The 19,801-nt window shown below is 52.2% G+C and overlaps 1 protein-coding gene across 1 annotated transcript in view; it reads right to left on the minus strand.

Moving 5' to 3' along the window:
* Positions 1–8,752: 8,752 nt before the first annotated feature.
* ERCC2 (ERCC excision repair 2, TFIIH core complex helicase subunit) overlaps positions 8,753–19,801 on the minus strand; it is a 28,339-nt gene continuing 17,290 nt past the window's right edge. Inside the window, exons 22-23 of the mRNA XM_073638046.1 lie at positions 10,179–10,322; positions 8,753–9,025 (exon numbers count right to left, since the gene is read on the minus strand). Coding sequence (XP_073494147.1) covers positions 8,933–9,025; positions 10,179–10,322 — 237 coding nt within the window. The 3' untranslated portion in view covers positions 8,753–8,932. The remainder of the gene's footprint in view (positions 9,026–10,178; positions 10,323–19,801) is intronic.

The following is a 19,801-nucleotide window of genomic DNA, read 5'->3' on the forward strand; positions in this document are numbered from 1 at the left end:
CTAGCCTGTTCCTCCCGCCTTCTAGGGGCCGATTACCTAGACCCGCTCCTGTATTTTGTCTGTCCTGTCTGAACACGCTCCTAGCCTGTTCCTCCCGCCTTCTAGGGGCCGATTACCTAGACCCGCTCCTGTATTTTGTCTGTCCTGTCTGAACACGCTCCTAGCCTGTTCCTCCCGCCTTCTAGGGGCCGATTACCTAGACCCGCTCCTGTATTTTGTCTGTCCTGTCTGAACACGCTCCTTGCCTGTTCGTCCTGCCTCTCTGGGGGCAGTATTCCGAGACCCGCTCCTGTATCCCGCTGCAGTGTCGGTCCCCTCCGTACACTCAGTTCCAGTCTGAACGCTCTCCTATCCTTTACCTGTTTTTCCTCTATGTCCGTTCCCTTCCTTTTTCTGCAGAGTCTGAACTTGTACCTAACTCCTGCCTGTTGTCTCTGTACTCCCGTTTGTGAGTTTGTGGTCCACTCGCTACTTCACTGCAAGTACCCTGTGGGTGTCTGGCTCTGTCTTTCCCTTCCTGTCTGTTCCTTGTGTACAGAGTCCTGTCCTGCCCTGCTTCTGCCCGCTGCTCCGGCAGTCCTGTCCTGCCCTGCTTCTGCCCGCTGCTCCGGCAGTCCTGTCCTGCCCTGCTTCTGCCCGCTGCTCCGGCAGTCCTGTCCTGCCCTGCTTCTGCCCGCTGCTCCGGCAGTCCTGTCCTGCCCTGCTTCTGCCCGCTGCTCCGGCAGTCCTGTCCTGCCCTGCTTCTGCCCGCTGCTCCGGCAGTCCTGTCCTGCCCTGCTTCTGCCCGCTGCTCCGGCAGTCCTGTCCTGCCCTGCCTGTACCCCTCTGCCTGTAATGTTCCTGAGTCCCAGTGTGTACTGGGCCCTATCCCGCCTGTGTTCCTACCTGCTAGTGCCTCCCTGTCTGCACTCTAGCTGTGCTTGCCTGTACCCCCCTGCCTGCTTACCCGCCTGCCTGCATACCAGTCGTGCCTGCCTATACCCACCAGTCTGTGTGCCAGCCTACCAGTCTGTTCCTGTATTCCCCTGTGTGGGTCAACAGCCGTGTCCGGGGTCTGTCCTGGAGTAGCACCTGGTCCCTCTGCTCGGTTCCTCCTTGGTGCACTGGCGTCGTATGCCGTCGTGCGACCCTGGTCGGATCGGGTGAATACCTAGTTACGCCCCTCCAGGCATTCACTCTCCGGCACGGTCCAGTGGAATCACTACCAATCACACGCACACGCCGCTTAGCCCGGGCGTGTGCATAACAATGGGTACTGGCTGGCACGGCTCGTATGAAGACAGGTGGGTATTGGCAGGCACGGCTAGTATGCAGACAGGAGGGGACTGGCAGGCACGACTGGCATGCAGACAGGTGAGCACTGGCAGGCACGGCTGGTATGCAGACAGGCGGGTACTGGCAGGTAGGAACGCAGGCAGGATAGGGACCAGTACAGACTGGGACACAGGAACGGAGCCGCAGGTGCGGTGGACAGGAAAGCAGAGCGAAACCGCAGATTCGGTGAACAAGCAGAGCAGAGCGAAACCGCCGGTGCGGTGAACGAGCAGAGCAGAACCGGCGGAGCGGTGAACAAGCAGAGCAGGGCGAAACCGCAGATGCTTTGAACAAGCAGAGCGGAGCAAAACCGCAGGTGCGGCGAACAAGCAGAGCGGAGCAAAACCGCAGGTGCGGCGAACAAGCAGAGCGGAGCAAAACCGCAGGTGCGGCGAACAAGCAGAGCGGAGCAAAACCGCAGGTGCGGCGAACAAGCAGAGCGGAGCAAAACCGCAGGTGCGGCGAACAAGCAGAGCAGAGCGGAACCGCAGGTGCGGTGAACAAGCAGAGCGGAATCGCAGGTGCGGTGAACAAGCAGAGCGGAACCACAGGTGCGGTGAACAAGCAAAGTAGAACAGAGCAGAAGGTGCAGGCAGACAGGACAGGGCTCTGTTCACATGGAACAGACTGGAAAATACAGGAAGATGGTTAGAACACAGGAGGTAGATACAGAGGAAGGGAAAGGGGACAAGCAGAACCAGATACACACAAGGTACTTACAATGAAGTAGCGAGTGGACACAAAACTCACAAACAGAAGTACAGAGACAACGAGTTGGAGTTAGGTGCAGGTTCAGACACTGCAGGAAAAGGGAAGGTATAGACATAGAGACAAACATGTAACGGGCTAGGACACTGTTCAGACAGGAACTGAACCGGGAACAAGATACAGGAACGAGCCTGGGAGCTCAGCCCCCAGGGTGGCGGAAAAAGACTAGAAGTCAGAGATACCGGTAGCAGCCCTGGGTACTCAGCCCCCAGGGTGGCAGAAACAGACTAGAAGTCAGAGATACAGGTAGCGGCCCTGGGTACTCAGCCCCCAGGGTGGTGGAAACAGACTAGAGTCAGGACAGGACCTGGCAACTCACAGTTGCACAGAACACACTGTAAGAAAGTGTTGCTCAGGCACCTCCTACTGGGTGGAGGGGGTTTAAGTATCCAGTGACTCACTGCAATAGGCTGGGGACGCATTAGGACTGTGCACACTGTAGCTTTAAGAATCAGGAAGCAACAGCGCCGACGCCCTAAGCCAGCAGCCAAAAGACATACAAACAGCAGGTACTGGAGCAAAGTGTGCAGCCTGGCCTGATAGGTAAGATTGCGGTCTTGCATGGTGGGAGATGGTAAGCCATGCAAGCATGCCGCCAGGGATGTTACAGACAAGAAGGAAGGGGGACATGAGAAGTCCAGGATAATAGTAGGAGGGGACAGAGATAAAGGGGAAAGGAATGGGGTGATAAAAAGCAATGGAGAAGGAGACGATGTGCAAAGAAAGGTGAGAAGTGAGCATGAAGAAGACAAGAGGAGGATGAAGAAGGAGGAAAAAGAAGGATGTTAGAGAGGGAAAGGCAGAGGAAGAGAATAATGTAAGGGGGAGATGGAGGGGTAAGGGCTTGGGTGAATGAAAGCCATGGAGGGGAGAGAGGCTGGGGACTGCACATCTGTGATCAGACTAATGGATTCTGAATAGTCAGTAAATCATTTCAAACCAAACCCTCCTGTGGTGATTATTCCACAGATTCACTGCTCGTACAGTAAAGAAGGCCAGACATTTCTGGAGATAGACTCTTTATTCCTCCAGCCATTTATTCCTCACAGTGAATTAATGCATCATCTCATCCTTTCCGGAGGTGATTGTCTTTACAGCTTTATGAAGTTGGAATATTTTGTCGCTGTCCTGCACGTCCATGGCACTATCCTGCAGGCCTTACCAGCAGCCGCCTGGCATCGTGCTGATAATTTGTCTATGATCTTGCAGCTTACCCTGATCCTTCTTCACTGCGGACTCTTCTGGAGTCTCGTCAGGTTGTAAACTATAATGGTGTCCCATAGACCGTATTACATTACATGGCTCCTCACCACCCTACACACCAGCGGAGGCCGCACACAGCCCCGACCCGTTCCTCTCCGTTTAGAACTTTTTGCTGTTTCACCAGTGCAGATTTATCCTGTGAATGTGTCGGAGGTTGTGTTCGATGGCTGGGGGGGGGCACAGGTCGGGCATGTGGGGGGCACTGAGCTTGCACTTGAGCCTCCAGCTGTGATCCTCCTTCTAAGTCCTGCAATCAGTATCTGTCTGCTTGGGGCTTAATTTAGACTCCTGACTCTGCCAAGTATTGAGTGTCCGGTGGGTGCCAACCAGTGACGGCCCACACTATATACACCACACACAGCAGAAAAGTTTTCACCCCCCCCCCCCCCTTTTTATTATGTAACATTGATTGATGGGATGATTATTTATTACACTGCGGTCCTAAATGTTAGAGCCACTGCTGCCCACCATTTACCTTACCCCTCTAAACCCCATACCTGGTCCTGAACCTCGCCCAGCCGGGTCATCAAGAAATGGAAAAGTCACTAGAAACCATTGAAAAATCACTCACGTTCCAGTAGAACTCGTTCCAGACTCGTCCATGTAGATCAATGCACAGAAATTCCTACATCCTCCATCGTGACGTTTCGGGGGGGAGACGCCACCATCGTCCGCTGTCACGAGGTGGATCGACCTGATGCATCATAAGCTGCACAGGTTTCATGTCACCAACTATAGATACAATGCTAATAATGAATGCACAAGACTATGACAGTAAAACATGCCGCCTGAGCCAAGTGCAAGGGTCGTTTAAAGGGGATCTCCTGCCACTAAATCAGATTTGTTGTATAGATCATGTAAACTAAATACTAGTCATTCACATACATCCAGAGAAGGGCTCCTATATTACCCAACATAGACTGGTCACCTGGTGCTCACAGCGTATAGCAATGTGCCCATCCTGGTGGACACACATGCTCAGACATGTCCTCCTAATGAGCGGAGTACTAGTGGACACACATGCTTAGTTACGTCCACCTAATAGCTGAGTGCTGGAGGACACACATGCTCAGTCATGTCCTCCTAACGAGCCAAGTCCTGGTGGACACGCATGCTCAGTCATATCCACCTACTGATCCGAATTCTGGTGGACACACATGCTCAGTCTTATCCACCTACTGATCCAAGTTCTGGTGGACACACATGCTCAGTCACTCCGCCTAATAATCTGAGTGCTGGAGGACACACATGCTCAGATATTTCCTGCAAATGAGCCGAGTCCTGGTGGACACGCGTGCTCAGTTGCATGCACCTACTGATCCGAGTCCTGGTGGACACACATGCTCTGTCACGTCCACCTAATAAGCTGAGTTCTGGAAGACACACATGCTCAGACATGTCCTCCTAATGAGCGGAGTACTAGTGGACACACATGCTTAGTTACGTCGCCATAATAAGCTGAGTGCTGGAGGACACACATGCTCAGTTATGTCCCCCTAATAAGCTGAGTGCTGGAGGACACACATGCTCAGTCATGTCCTCCTAACGATCCAAGTCCTGGTGGACACGCATGCTCAGTCATATCCACCTACTGATCCGAATTCTGGTGGACACGCATGCTCAGTCATATCCACCTACTGATCCGAATTCTGGTGGACACACATGCTCAGTCTTATCCACCTACTGATCCAAGTTCTGGTGGACACACATGCTCAGTCACTCCGCCTAATAATCTGAGTGCTGGAGGACACACATGCTCAGATATTTCCTGCAAATGAGCCGAGTCCTGGTGGACACTCGTGCTCAGTTGCATGCACCTACTGATCCGAGTCCTGGTGGACACACATGCTCTGTCACGTCCACCTAATAAGCTGAGTTCTGGAAGACACACATGCTCAGACATGTCCTCCTAATGATGCACTCCAATACGGTCCAAAATTATTGCTTCCCAATCAACATATAACTACAATGAGAAACCCTCGTGCTGTCGCACCAGTTTCAAGAGTAGGAAGATACACAATAATTAACTAAATTTTAAAATGAATATTTTTTTATTTGAAAATAATTTAAAATACATTAAAAATAAAATTCAGGTACTTTCAAATTACGTCCACCACCAGCCCCAGGCTGATCAATTATAATTTTAATATATATATTTATTTATATTCCATCAGTTGCTATTCTAATATTATATTACACCTGTCCCCATATCAAAAGATGCAAGTAGGCTTCAAAGTGCAAAATTTTCCAGTGCAAATATGCTACAAAGTGCAAATGCAGTTTTTAAATCCCTCTTTTATGCCCCTATATACAAATGACTATTAATTAATGATTCCATAGGTGGATAAAAGTGCTAATGCTGAACTCCTTTTCAACATAAAGGATTAATCAATGATCCTATAGTCACACTGGGGTCTTTACTTAGTATAGAGTGGGTGGTGGTGCTGGTCTTTACCCCTAAAGTGCATTTTGCACTTTGAAGCCTACTTGCACCTTTTGATATGGGGACAGGTGTAATATAATATTAGAATAGCAACTGATGGAATATAAATAAATATATATATTAAAATTATAATTGATCAGCCTGGGGCTGGTGGTGGATGTAATTTGAAAGTACCTGAATTTTGTTTTTAATGTATTTTAAATTATTTTCAAATAAAAAAATATTCATTTTAAAATTATATTAATTATTGTGTATCTTCCTACTCTTGAAACTGGTGCGACAGCACGAGGGTTTCTCATTGTAGTTATATGTCCTCCTAATGAGCAGAGTCCTGGTAGAAACACATGCTCAGTCACATCCACCTAATGAGAAGAATACTGGAGGAGACACATGCTCATCACCTCAACCTAATCAGACAAGTATGGGTGGGACACACATGCTCAGTCACAGACATCTAAGGAGCCCAGAGTCTGAGGACACACATGCTTTAATCACCTTAATCTAATGAGCTGATTGCTGGAGGACACACATGCTCAGTCATCTCCATCTGCTGAGTGCTGGAGGACACACATGCTCAGTCATCTGCTGAGTGCTGGTTACACACATGCTCAGTCACTTCCACCTGCTGAGTGCTGAGGGTCACACATCTTGATCCTCCGTTCACTTCACAGCATTTAGAAATATCTTTCTACATACCTGCCTTCTAATACTGTGGATGTCATACAGTGTATCTTCAGTACTCTAGATCCCACAGCTGCCAGAAGGGGAAGGAGAAGTTCTGTCCAGAGCTTGCTTCCAGCATCAGTACTCGAATTCATCCTGATTCTTTCCATTGGGTCATGTCCGACCCTTGGATGCACCACTTTACGCCATTCATCATTTGCTTCCGTTTTCCACGGCTTCTTTCACTTACTCGATGTCCATTCTTGTGTCACTCTTATTGAGCCCAATGGGCCTTCGTAGCCCGTTTCCTTCCACCACTGACCCTTCCCAGTAGCATCTCCTTTTTAAATGAATTTGCCCTCATCACACGTCCATAATAAGTGGGTTTCCGTCTGGGGGGTCTCGCCTTCTAGTAATCCTGGGTTCATACGATCAGGATTATCGTTGTCGGTCCTGTAAACCAAACGGCGCACAAGTTGTTGGAGCAAAGTTTATTTAGTTAGTTGAGAGGAATTCCAGCGCCTTGAGTAAAATCCAAGGTTACATTAACCCCTTCACGACAGCCGCTGTACATGTACGGCACATGTTGGAAGCGGGTGTATGGAGCGAGCCCTGCAGTGAGCCTGCCCCATTCACGGCAGGTGATGGCTGTGTATTGCGGGTGCCCACGCGCCGACATTTTTCCCCCACTGAAAATCAAGAGATGAAAAAAATACACATATGTGGTATCGCCGTTTTCAGAAAAGTCTGAGCTATCAGAATATCAAAACAATTAACCCGATCGGTAAACACCGTAAATGGAAAACATTCAAGAACGCCAAAATTACTTTTTTTTGGGGGGGGGACGCCACAATTCCACAAAAAAGGCTGTAACAAGTGATCAAAAAGTCACATCTATCCCAAAATGTTACTAACTAAAACATTGTCTCGCCGCGCAAAAAATAAGCCATCGCACAACGCCATCAATAAAAATGTTACTTGGCTCCGAAAATGGTGACACAACCCAAAACATTTTTTTTTTTTTGCAAACTTCTGATTTTTTTTCCACCACTAAAATAATAAAAAAACTTGACATGTTGGGTATCGCCGTAATCGTATTGATGAGGAGAATCATATTGCAAGGTCATTTTTACCACAAAATGTACACAGCAAAAACAATTACCAAAAAACAATGTCAGAATTGCGTTTTTTTTTTTTTTTCACAATTTCACCGCACTTGGATTTTTTTCCCCCATTTTCCAGTACACTATGTGGTAAGACGAATGGGGTCATTCAAAAGTACAACTCGTCCCGCAAAAAAACAAGCCCTCAAATGTCTATGTGGACAGAAAAATAAATGAGTTATGGCTATGGGAAGACATCCCAGTACTGAAGGGGCAGGAACTAATTAGAATTGTTAGCAACAAGTGTCATGCTGATGGCCGGCATGGCATAAATGAGAGGCATCCCAGTAATGACCAGTGTGGCACTGGTGAGAAGCGTTGGAGTAAGAAGCGTCGGATTAGTGACCAGCGCTGCACTATTCGGGATGTGCGGATCGTAGGGAGGACGGCGGCTCTCTACTGCCACCTATTGGACAATGCAACCCAATGCATCAACGCTTTCTCCAAAAGGAGACTTCGATTTACAGACAGATGTTTGGGGATTATTGCTCCTCATCAGTGCAGTTTGGATGCTTGCGGTTTTCACACAGAGACGTGTAGAGTAATGAGAAGTGGAGGACTAGTAATAAAAAGGTACCGCACCGGTGAAAAGTGCCACACTAATAAGAGACGTCACATTAAGTGCTACATGAAAAAAGTGCAGCATTTAATGGAAGTCAATAATAGTGCCGCACTAATGAGAAGGGGCAGGAATAGTGTTGCGCGAGTACACTTCATTAACCCTTTCGCCGAGCACGCTCGGGTGCCCGCCGAGTATTTTGGAGTGCTCGGCATTTCTGTTACTGTCGCCGCGGCAGCAAGTGTCACGGCTGTTAGCTGTGATAAATGCAGAGATTGCCTGTTTGACAGTAACAGAAATGCCGAGCAAGCCAAAATACTCGGCGAGCACACGAGCGTGCTCGCCGAAAGGGTTAATGAAGTGTGCTCGCTCAACACTAGTCAGTAATAGTGTACAGTTTAGAAGGGGTCACTGATAAATACATCGGAAAATATCAGGGGATCAGAGAGATAGAATAATGTAGAGTGAGAGTGGGACGGGTGGGATCGGTGGAGACGTCCGCACTCCTGGGGTCGGACACGATCGGTCACACACACAGATTGCACCAATCAGAAGCTGCCCAGTAATGACACGTGCAGCACCGGTGAGAAATGTAGTAATTTATTCTATATGTAAAAACCTATACAGAGACCCTCGCAGAGACTCCCACAGAGACCCCTGCGCACAGGTCACATCCTGGACACAAGTCAGGACTGGAGGAAAACTCGAGGGCTCGTCCGGCAGCCGAGGACCCTCACATCCAGCTCACGTCGGCGGAGGTCACACCTGATGAGCGATCTCCTGGATCTTCTGCAGCATCTCCTCAGACTGCAGCTGCTCCAGCGTCAACAGAGACAAGCCGAGCTGGTCCTCCTACAGAAGAGACAGAGAACATGAGCAGAGGACACGAGCAGAGACAGAGGACATGAGCAGAGGACACGAGCAGAGACAGAGGACATGAGCAGAGGACACGAGCAGAGACAGAGGACATGAGCATAGGACACGAGCAGAGACAGAGGACATGAGCAAAGGACACGAGCAGAGACAGAGGACATGAGCAGAGACAGAGGACATGAGCAGAGGACACGAGCAGAGACAGAGGACATGAGCAGGGGACACGAGCAGAGACAGAGGACATGAGCAGAGGACATGAGCAGAGGACACGAGCAGAGACAGAGGACATGAGCAGAGGACACGAGCAGAGACAGAGGACATGAGCAGAGGACACGAGCAGAGACAGAGGACATGAGCAAAGGACACGAGCAGAGACAGAGGACATGAGCAGAGGACACGAGCAGAGACAGAGGACATGAGCAAAGGACACGAGCAGAGACAGAGGACATGAGCAGAGACAGAGGACATGAGCAAAGGACACGAGCAGAGACAGAGGACATGAGCAGAGACAGAGGACACGAGCAGAGACAGAGGACATGAGCAGAGGACACGAGCAGAGAACACGAGCAGAGACAGAGGACATGAGCAGAGACAGAGGACATGAGCAGAGGACACAAGCAGAGACAGAGGACATGAGCAGAGGACACGAGCAGAGACAGAGGACATGAGCAGAGGACACGAGCAGAGACAGAGGACATGAGCAGAGACAGAGGACATGAGCAGAGGACACGAGCAGAGACAGAGGACATGAGCAGAGGACACGAGCAGAGACAGAGGACATGAGCAGAGGACATGAGCAGAGACAGAGGACATGAGCAGAGGACACAAGCAGAGACAGAGGACATGAGCAGAGGACACGAGCAGAGACAGAGGACACGAGCAGAGACAGAGGACATGAGCAGAGGACACGAGCAGAGGACACGAGCAGAGACAGAGGACATGAGCAGAGGACATGGGACATGAGCAGAGGGTGTCTGGCTGAGTTCTGAAGAAGGCCGGGGTTACTTTGGGCAGTCTGGGGACAGCGCTTCTCTCCGGGTCCAGACCATTAATATGAGGCCAAACATCATGTGATCAGTTCTCAGCAGCTGATTGGTGCGATTTAGGAGAAGCTGTGGAAACATTAACTCGCCCTGCGGAACGGTTGCGCCATTTCCCTCAGGAAGTGCCGGGAGAGGTGGATGCACTCGTCCACCGTCAGGTTCAGGTTGGCGTCTGTCAGATGTTCCTGAATCCACAGTGGAAGCTTTCCCTTCTTATCGGAGCGAGCGTATCTCTGTGGGGGAGACACAGATCGTCACATGTACACCTGGGCGGAGCCTGCCCTGTCAGCAGCTATAGCACATGTACACCAGTGCGGAGCCTGTCCTGTCAGCAGCTATATCACATGTACACCAGGGCGGAGCCTGTCCTGTCAGCAGCTATAGCACATGTACACCAGGGCGGAGCCTGCCCTGTCAGCAGCTATATCACATGTACACCAGTGCGGAGCCTGTCCTGTCAGCAGCTATATCACATGTACACCAGTGCGGAGCCTGTCCTGTCAGCAGCTATATCACATGTACACCAGTGCAGAGCCTGTCCTGTCAGCAGCTATAGCACATGTACACCAGGGCGGAGCCTGTCCTGTCAGCAGCTATATCACATGTACACCAGTGCAGAGCCTGTCCTGTCAGCAGCTATAGCACATGTACACCAGGGCGGAGCCTGTCCTGTCAGCAGCTATATCACATGTACACCAGGGCGGAGCCTGTCCTGTCAGCAGCTATATCACATGTACACCAGTGCAGAGCCTGTCCTGTCAGCAGCTATAGCACATGTACACCAGGGCGGAGCCTGTCCTGTCAGCAGCTATATCACATGTACACCAGTGCGGAGCCTGCCCTGTCAGCAGCTATATCACATGTACACCAGTGCGGAGCCTGCCCTGTCAGCAGCTATATCACATGTACACCAGGGCGGAGCCTGCCCTGTCAGCAGCTATATCACATGTACACCAGTGCGGAGCCTGCCCTGTCAGCAGCTATAGCACATGTACAACTGGGCGGAGCCTGCCCTGTCAGCAGCTATATCACATGTACACCAGTGCAGAGCCTGTCCTGTCAGCAGCTATATCACATGTACACCAGTGCAGAGCCTGTCCTGTCAGCAGCTATATCACATGTACACCAGGGCGGAGCCTGCCCTGTCAGCAGCTATATCACATGTACACCAGTGCGGAGCCTGCCCTGTCAGCAGCTATATCACATGTACACCAGTGCAGAGCCTGCCCTGTCAGCAGCTATATCACATGTACACCAGTGCAGAGCCTGTCCTGTCAGCAGCTATATCACATGTACACCAGTGCAGAGCCTGCCCTGTCAGCAGCTATATCACATGTACACCAGTGCGGAGCCTGTCCTGTCAGCAACTATATCACATGTACACCAGTGCAGAGCCTGCCCTGTCAGCAGCTATATCACATGTACACCAGTGCGGAGCCTGTCCTGTCAGCAACTATATCACATGTACACCAGTGCAGAGCCTGTCCTGTCAGCAGCTATATCACATGTACACCAGTGCAGAGCCTGTCCTGTCAGCAGCTATATCACATGTACACCAGTGCGGAGCCTGTCCTGTCAGCAGCTATATCACATGTACACCAGTGCGGAGCCTGTCCTGTCAGCAGCTATATCACATGTACACCAGTGCGGAGCCTGTCCTGTCAGCAACTATATCACATGTACACCAGTGCGGAGCCTGCCCTGTCAGCAGCTATATCACATGTACACCAGTGCAGAGCCTGTCCTGTCAGCAGCTATATCACATGTACACCAGTGCGGAGCCTGTCCTGTCAGCAGCTATATCACATGTACACCAGTGCGGAGCCTGTCCTGTCAGCAGCTATATCACATGTACACCAGTGCGGAGCCTGTCCTGTCAGCAACTATATCACATGTACACCAGTGCGGAGCCTGCCCTGTCAGCAGCTATATCACATATACACCAGTGCGGAGCCTGTCCTGTCAGCAGCTATATCACATGTACACCAGTGCGGAGCCTGTCCTGTCAGCAGCTATATCACATGTACACCAGGGCGGAGCCTGCCCTGTCAGCAGCTATATCACATGTACACCAGTGCGGAGCCTGCCCTGTCAGCAGCTATATCACATGTACACCAGTGCAGAGCCTGCCCTGTCAGCAGCTATATCACATGTACACCAGTGCAGAGCCTGCCCTGTCAGCAGCTATAGCACATGTACACCAGTGCAGAGCCTATCCTGTCAGCAGCTATAGCACATGTACACCAGTGCAGAGCCTGCCCTGTCAGCAGCTATATCACATGTACACCAGTGCGGAGCCTGCCCTGTCAGCAGCTATATTACATGTACACCAGTGCAGAGCCTGTCCTGTCAGCAGCTATATCACATGTACACCAGTGCAGAGCCTGCCCTGTCAGCAGCTATATCACATGTACACCAGTGCGGAGCCTGTCCTGTCAGCAGCTATATCACATGTACACCAGTGCGGAGCCTGTCCTGTCAGCAGCTATATCACATGTACACCAGTGCGGAGCCTGTCCTGTCAGCAACTATATCACATGTACACCAGTGCGGAGCCTGTCCTGTCAGCAGCTATATCACATGTACACCAGTGCGGAGCCTGTCCTGTCAGCAGCTATATCACATGTACACCAGGGCGGAGCCTGCCCTGTCAGCAGCTGTATCACATGTACACCAGGGCGGAGCCTGTCCTGTCAGCAGCTACAGCACATGTACACCAGGGAGGAGCCTGTCCTGTCAGCAGCTATATCACATGTACACCAGGGCGGAGCCTGTCCTGTCAGCAACTATAGCACATGTACACCAGGGCGGAGCCTGTCCTGTCAGCAGCTATATCACATGTACACCAGGGAGGAGCCTGTCCTGTCAGCAGCTATATCACATGTACACCAGGGCGGAGCCTGTCCTGTCAGCAGCTATATCACATGTACACCAGGGCGGAGCCTGTCCTGTCAGCAGCTATATCACATGTACACCAGGGAGGAGCCTGTCCTGTCAGCAGCTATATCACATGTACACCAGGGCGGAGCCTGTCCTGTCAGCAACTATAGCACATGTACACCAGGGCGGAGCCTGTCCTGTCAGCAGCTACAGCACATGTACACCAGGGAGGAGCCTGTCCTGTCAGCAGCTATATCACATGTACACCTGGGCGGAGCCTGCCCTGTCAGCAGCTATATCACATGTACACCAATGCGGAGCCTGTCCTGTCAGCAGCTATATCACATGTACACCAATGCGGAGCCTGTCCTGTCAGCAGCTATATGACATGTACACCTGGGCGGAGCCTGCCCTGTCAGCAACTATATCACATGTACACCAGGGCGGAGCCTGTCCTGTCAGCAGCTATATCACATGTACACCAGGGCGGAGCCTGTCCTGTCAGCAGCTATATCACATGTACACCAGGGCGGAGCCTGTCCTGTCAGCAACTATATCACATGTACACCTGGACGGAGCCTGCCCTGTCAGCAGCTATATCACATGTACACCAGGGCGGAGCCTGCCCTGTCAGCAGCTATATGACATGTACACCTGGGCGGAGCCTGCCCTGTCAGCAGCTATATCACATGTACACCAGGGCGGAGCCTGCCCTGTCAGCAACTATATCACATGTACACCTGGACGGAGCCTGCCCTGTCAGCAGCTATAGCACATGTACACCAGGGAGGAGCCTGTCCTGTCAGCAGCTATATCACATGTACACCAGGGCGGAGCCTGCCCTGTCAGCAGCTATATCACATGTACACCAGGGCGGAGCCTGCCCTGTCAGCAGCTATATCACATGTACACCAGTGCGGAGCCTGCCCTGTCAGCAGCTATATCACATGTACACCAGGGCAGAGCCTGTCCTGTCAGCAACTATATCACATGTACACCTGGACGGAGCCTGTCCTGTCAGCAGCTATATCACATGTACACCAGGGCGGAGCCTGTCCTGTCAGCAGCTATATCACATGTACACCAGTGCGGAGCCTGCCCTGTCAGCAGCTATAGCACATGTACACCAGGGCGGAGCCTGTCCTGTCAGCAGCTATATCACATGTACACCAGTGCAGAGCCTGTCCTGTCAGCAGCTATAGCACATGTACACCAGGGCGGAGACTGTCCTGTCAGCAGCTATAGGACATGTACACCAGGGAGGAGCCTGTCCTGTCAGCAGCTATATCACATGTACACCAGTGCAGAGCCTGTCCTGTCAGCAGCTATAGCACATGTACACCAGGGCGGAGCCTGTCCTGTCAGCAGCTATATCACATGTACACCAGTGCAGAGCCTGTCTTGTCAGCAGCTATAGCACATGTACACCAGGGCGGAGACTGTCCTGTCAGCAGCTATATCACATGTACACCAGGGCAGAGCCTGTCCTGTCAGCAGCTATATCACATGTACACCAGGGCGGAGCCTGCCCTGTCAGCAGCTATATCACATGTACACCAGTGCAGAGCCTGTCCTGTCAGCAGCTATATCACATGTACACCAGGGCGGAGCCTGCCCTGTCAGCAGCTATAGCACATGTACACCAGGGCGGAGACTGTCCTGTCAGCAGCTATATCACATGTACACCAGGGCAGAGCCTGTCCTGTCAGCAGCTATATCACATGTACACCAGGGCGGAGCCTGCCCTGTCAGCAGCTATATCACATGTACACCAGTGCAGAGCCTGTCCTGTCAGCAGCTATATCACATGTACACCAGTGCAGAGCCTGTCCTGTCAGCAGCTATAGCACATGTACACCAGGGCGGAGCCTGTCCTGTCAGCAGCTATAGCACATGTACACCAGGGAGGAGCCTGTCCTGTCAGCAGCTATATCACATGTACACCAGGGCGGAGCCTGTCCTGTCAGCAGCTATAGCACATGTACACCAGGGCGGAGCCTGTCCTGTCAGCAGCTATATCACATGTACACCAGTGCAGAGCCTGTCCTGTCAGCAGCTATAGCACATGTACACCAGGGCGGAGCCTGTCCTGTCAGCAGCTATAGCACATGTACACCAGGGCGGAGCCTGTCCTGTCAGCAGCTATATCACATGTACACCAGGGCGGAGACTGTCCTGTCAGCAGCTATATCACATGTACACCAGTGCGGAGCCTGCCCTGTCAGCAGCTATATCACATGTACACCAGTGCAGAGCCTGTCCTGTCAGCAGCTATATCACATGTACACCAGGGCGGAGACTGTCCTGTCAGCAGCTATAGCACATGTACACCAGTGCAGAGCCTGTCCTGTCAGCAGCTATAGCACATGTACACCAGGGCGGAGACTGTCCTGTCAGCAGCTATAGCACATGTACACCAGGGCAGAGCCTGTCCTGTCAGCAGCTATATCACATGTACACCAGGGCGGAGCCTGCCCTGTCAGCAGCTATATCACATGTACACCAGTGCAGAGCCTGTCCTGTCAGCAGCTATATCACATGTACACCAGTGCGGAGCCTGTCCTGTCAGCAGCTATATCACATGTACACCAGGGCAGAGCCTGTCCTGTCAGCAGCTATATCACATGTACACCAGGGCGGAGCCTGCCCTGTCAGCAGCTATATCACATGTACACCAGGGCAGAGCCTGTCCTGTCAGCAGCTATATCACATGTACACCAGGGCGGAGCCTGCCCTGTCAGCAACTATATCACATGTACACCAGGGCGGAGCCTGTCCTGTCAGCAGCTATATCACATGTACACCAGGGCGGAGCCTGTCCTGTCAGCAGCTATATCACATGTACACCAGGGCGGAGCCTGTCCTGTCAGCAACTATATCACATGTACACCTGGACGGAGCCTGCCCTGTCAGCAGCTATATCACATGTACACCAGGGCGGAGCCTGTCCTGTCAGCAGCTATATGACATGTACACCTGGGCGGAGCCTGCCCTGTCAGCAGCTATATCACATGTACACCAGGGCGGAGCCTGCCCTGTCAGCAACTATATCACATGTACACCTGGACGGAGCCTGCCCTGTCAGCAGCTATAGCACATGTACACCAGGGAGGAGCCTGTCCTGTCAGCAGCTATATCACATGTACACCAGGGCGGAGCCTGCCCTGTCAGCAGCTATATCACATGTACACCAGTGCGGAGCCTGTCCTGTCAGCAGCTATATCACATGTACACCAGTGCGGAGCCTGCCCTGTCAGCAGCTATAGCACATGTACACCAGGGCGGAGCCTGCCCTGTCAGCAGCTATAGCACATGTACACCAGGGCGGAGCCTGTCCTGTCAGCAGCTATATCACATGTACACCAGTGCAGAGCCTGTCCTGTCAGCAGCTATAGCACATGTACACCAGGGCGGAGACTGTCCTGTCAGCAGCTATAGCACATGTACACCAGGGAGGAGCCTGTCCTGTCAGCAGCTATATCACATGTACACCAGTGCAGAGCCTGTCCTGTCAGCAGCTATAGCACATGTACACCAGGGCGGAGCCTGTCCTGTCAGCAGCCATATCACGTGTACACCAGTGCAGAGCCTGTCTTGTCAGCAGCTATAGCACATGTACACCAGGGCGGAGACTGTCCTGTCAGCAGCTATATCACATGTACACCAGGGAGGAGCCTGTCCTGTCAGCAGCTATATCACATGTACACCAGGGCAGAGCCTGTCCTGTCAGCAGCTATATCACATGTACACCAGGGCGGAGCCTGCCCTGTCAGCAGCTATATCACATGTACACCAGTGCAGAGCCTGTCCTGTCAGCAGCTATATCACATGTACACCAGGGCGGAGCCTGCCCTGTCAGCAGCTATATCACATGAACACCAGTGCAGAGCCTGTCCTGTCAGCAGCTATAGCACATGTACACCAGGGCGGAGACTGTCCTGTCAGCAGCTATAGCACATGTACACCAGGGAGGAGCCTGTCCTGTCAGCAGCTATATCACATGTACACCAGGGCGGAGCCTGTCCTGTCAGCAGCTATAGCACATGTACACCAGGGCGGAGCCTGTCCTGTCAGCAGCTATATCACATGTACACCAGTGCACAGCCTGTCCTGTCAGCAGCTATATCACATGTACACCAGGGCGGAGCCTGCCCTGTCAGCAGCTATATCACATGTACACCAGTGCGGAGCCTGCCCTGTCAGCAGCTATATCACATGTACACCAGTGCAGAGCCTGTCCTGTCAGCAGCTATAGCACATGTACACCAGTGCAGAGCCTGTCCTGTCAGCAGCTATAGCACATGTACAACAGGGCGGAGACTGTCCTGTCAGCAGCTATAGCACATGTACACCAGGGAGGAGCCTGTCCTGTCAGCAGCTATATCACATGTACACCAGTGCGGAGCCTGTCCTGTCAGCAGCTATAGCACATGTACACCAGGGCGGAGCCTGTCCTGTCAGCAGCTATATGACATGTACACCTGGGCGGAGCCTGCCCTGTCAGCAGCTATATCACATGTACACCAGGGCGGAGCCTGCCCTGTCAGCAACTATATCACATGTACACCTGGACGGAGCCTGCCCTGTCAGCAGCTATAGCACATGTACACCAGGGAGGAGCCTGTCCTGTCAGCAGCTATATCACATGTACACCAGGGCGGAGCCTGCCCTGTCAGCAGCTATATCACATGTACACCAGTGCGGAGCCTGTCCTGTCAGCAGCTATATCACATGTACACCAGTGCGGAGCCTGCCCTGTCAGCAGCTATAGCACATGTACACCAGGGCGGAGCCTGCCCTGTCAGCAGCTATAGCACATGTACACCAGGGCGGAGCCTGTCCTGTCAGCAGCTATATCACATGTACACCAGTGCAGAGCCTGTCCTGTCAGCAGCTATAGCACATGTACACCAGGGCGGAGACTGTCCTGTCAGCAGCTATAGCACATGTACACCAGGGAGGAGCCTGTCCTGTCAGCAGCTATATCACATGTACACCAGTGCAGAGCCTGTCCTGTCAGCAGCTATAGCACATGTACACCAGGGCGGAGCCTGTCCTGTCAGCAGCCATATCACGTGTACACCAGTGCAGAGCCTGTCTTGTCAGCAGCTATAGCACATGTACACCAGGGCGGAGACTGTCCTGTCAGCAGCTATATCACATGTACACCAGGGAGGAGCCTGTCCTGTCAGCAGCTATATCACATGTACACCAGGGCAGAGCCTGTCCTGTCAGCAGCTATATCACATGTACACCAGGGCGGAGCCTGCCCTGTCAGCAGCTATATCACATGTACACCAGTGCAGAGCCTGTCCTGTCAGCAGCTATATCACATGTACACCAGGGCGGAGCCTGCCCTGTCAGCAGCTATATCACATGAACACCAGTGCAGAGCCTGTCCTGTCAGCAGCTATAGCACATGTACACCAGGGCGGAGACTGTCCTGTCAGCAGCTATAGCACATGTACACCAGGGAGGAGCCTGTCCTGTCAGCAGCTATATCACATGTACACCAGGGCGGAGCCTGTCCTGTCAGCAGCTATAGCACATGTACACCAGGGCGGAGCCTGTCCTGTCAGCAGCTATATCACATGTACACCAGTGCACAGCCTGTCCTGTCAGCAGCTATATCACATGTACACCAGGGCGGAGCCTGCCCTGTCAGCAGCTATATCACATGTACACCAGTGCGGAGCCTGCCCTGTCAGCAGCTATATCACATGTACACCAGTGCAGAGCCTGTCCTGTCAGCAGCTATAGCACATGTACACCAGTGCAGAGCCTGTCCTGTCAGCAGCTATAGCACATGTACAACAGGGCGGAGACTGTCCTGTCAGCAGCTATAGCACATGTACACCAGGGAGGAGCCTGTCCTGTCAGCAGCTATATCACATGTACACCAGTGCGGAGCCTGTCCTGTCAGCAGCTATAGCACATGTACACCAGGGCGGAGCCTGTCCTGTCAGCAGCTATATCACATGTACACCAGTGCAGAGCCTGTCCTGTCAGCAGCTATATCACATGTACACCAGTGCAGAGCCTGTCCTGTCAGCAGCTATAGCACATGTACACCAGGGCGGAGACTGTCCTGTCAGCAGCTATATCACATGTACACCAGGGCGGAGACTGTCCTGTCAGCAGCTATATCACATGTACACCAGTGCGGAGCCTGCCCTGTCAGCAGCTATATCACATGTACACCAGTGCAGAGCCTGTCCTGTCAGCAGCTATATCACATGTACACCAGGGCGGAGACTGTCCTGTCAGCAGCTATAGCACATGTACACCAGTGCAGAGCCTGTCCTGTCAGCAGCTATAGCACATGTACACCAGGGCGGAGACTGTCCTGTCAGCAGCTATAGCACATGTACACCAGGGCAGAGCCTGTCCTGTCAGCAGCTATATCACATGTACACCAGGGCGGAGCCTGCCCTGTCAGCAGCTATATCACATGTACACCAGTGCAGAGCCTGTCCTGTCAGCAGCTATATCACATGTACACCAGTGCGGAGCCTGTCCTGTCAGCAGCTATATCACATGTACACCAGGGCAGAGCCTGTCCTGTCAGCAGCTATATCACATGTACACCAGGGCGGAGCCTGCCCTGTCAGCAGCTATATCACATGTACACCAGGGCAGAGCCTGTCCTGTCAGCAGCTATATCACATGTACACCAGGGCGGAGCCTGCCCTGTCAGCAACTATATCACATGTACACCAGGGCGGAGCCTGTCCTGTCAGCAGCTATATCACATGTACACCAGGGCGGAGCCTGTCCTGTCAGCAGCTATATCACATGTACACCAGGGCGGAGCCTGTCCTGTCAGCAACTA

This window comes from Phyllobates terribilis, unplaced genomic scaffold (genome assembly GCF_046119375.1).
Source record: "Phyllobates terribilis strain yellow unplaced genomic scaffold, ASM4611937v1 Scaffold_7__3_contigs__length_470593459, whole genome shotgun sequence".
NCBI lineage: Eukaryota > Metazoa > Chordata > Amphibia > Anura > Dendrobatidae > Phyllobates > Phyllobates terribilis.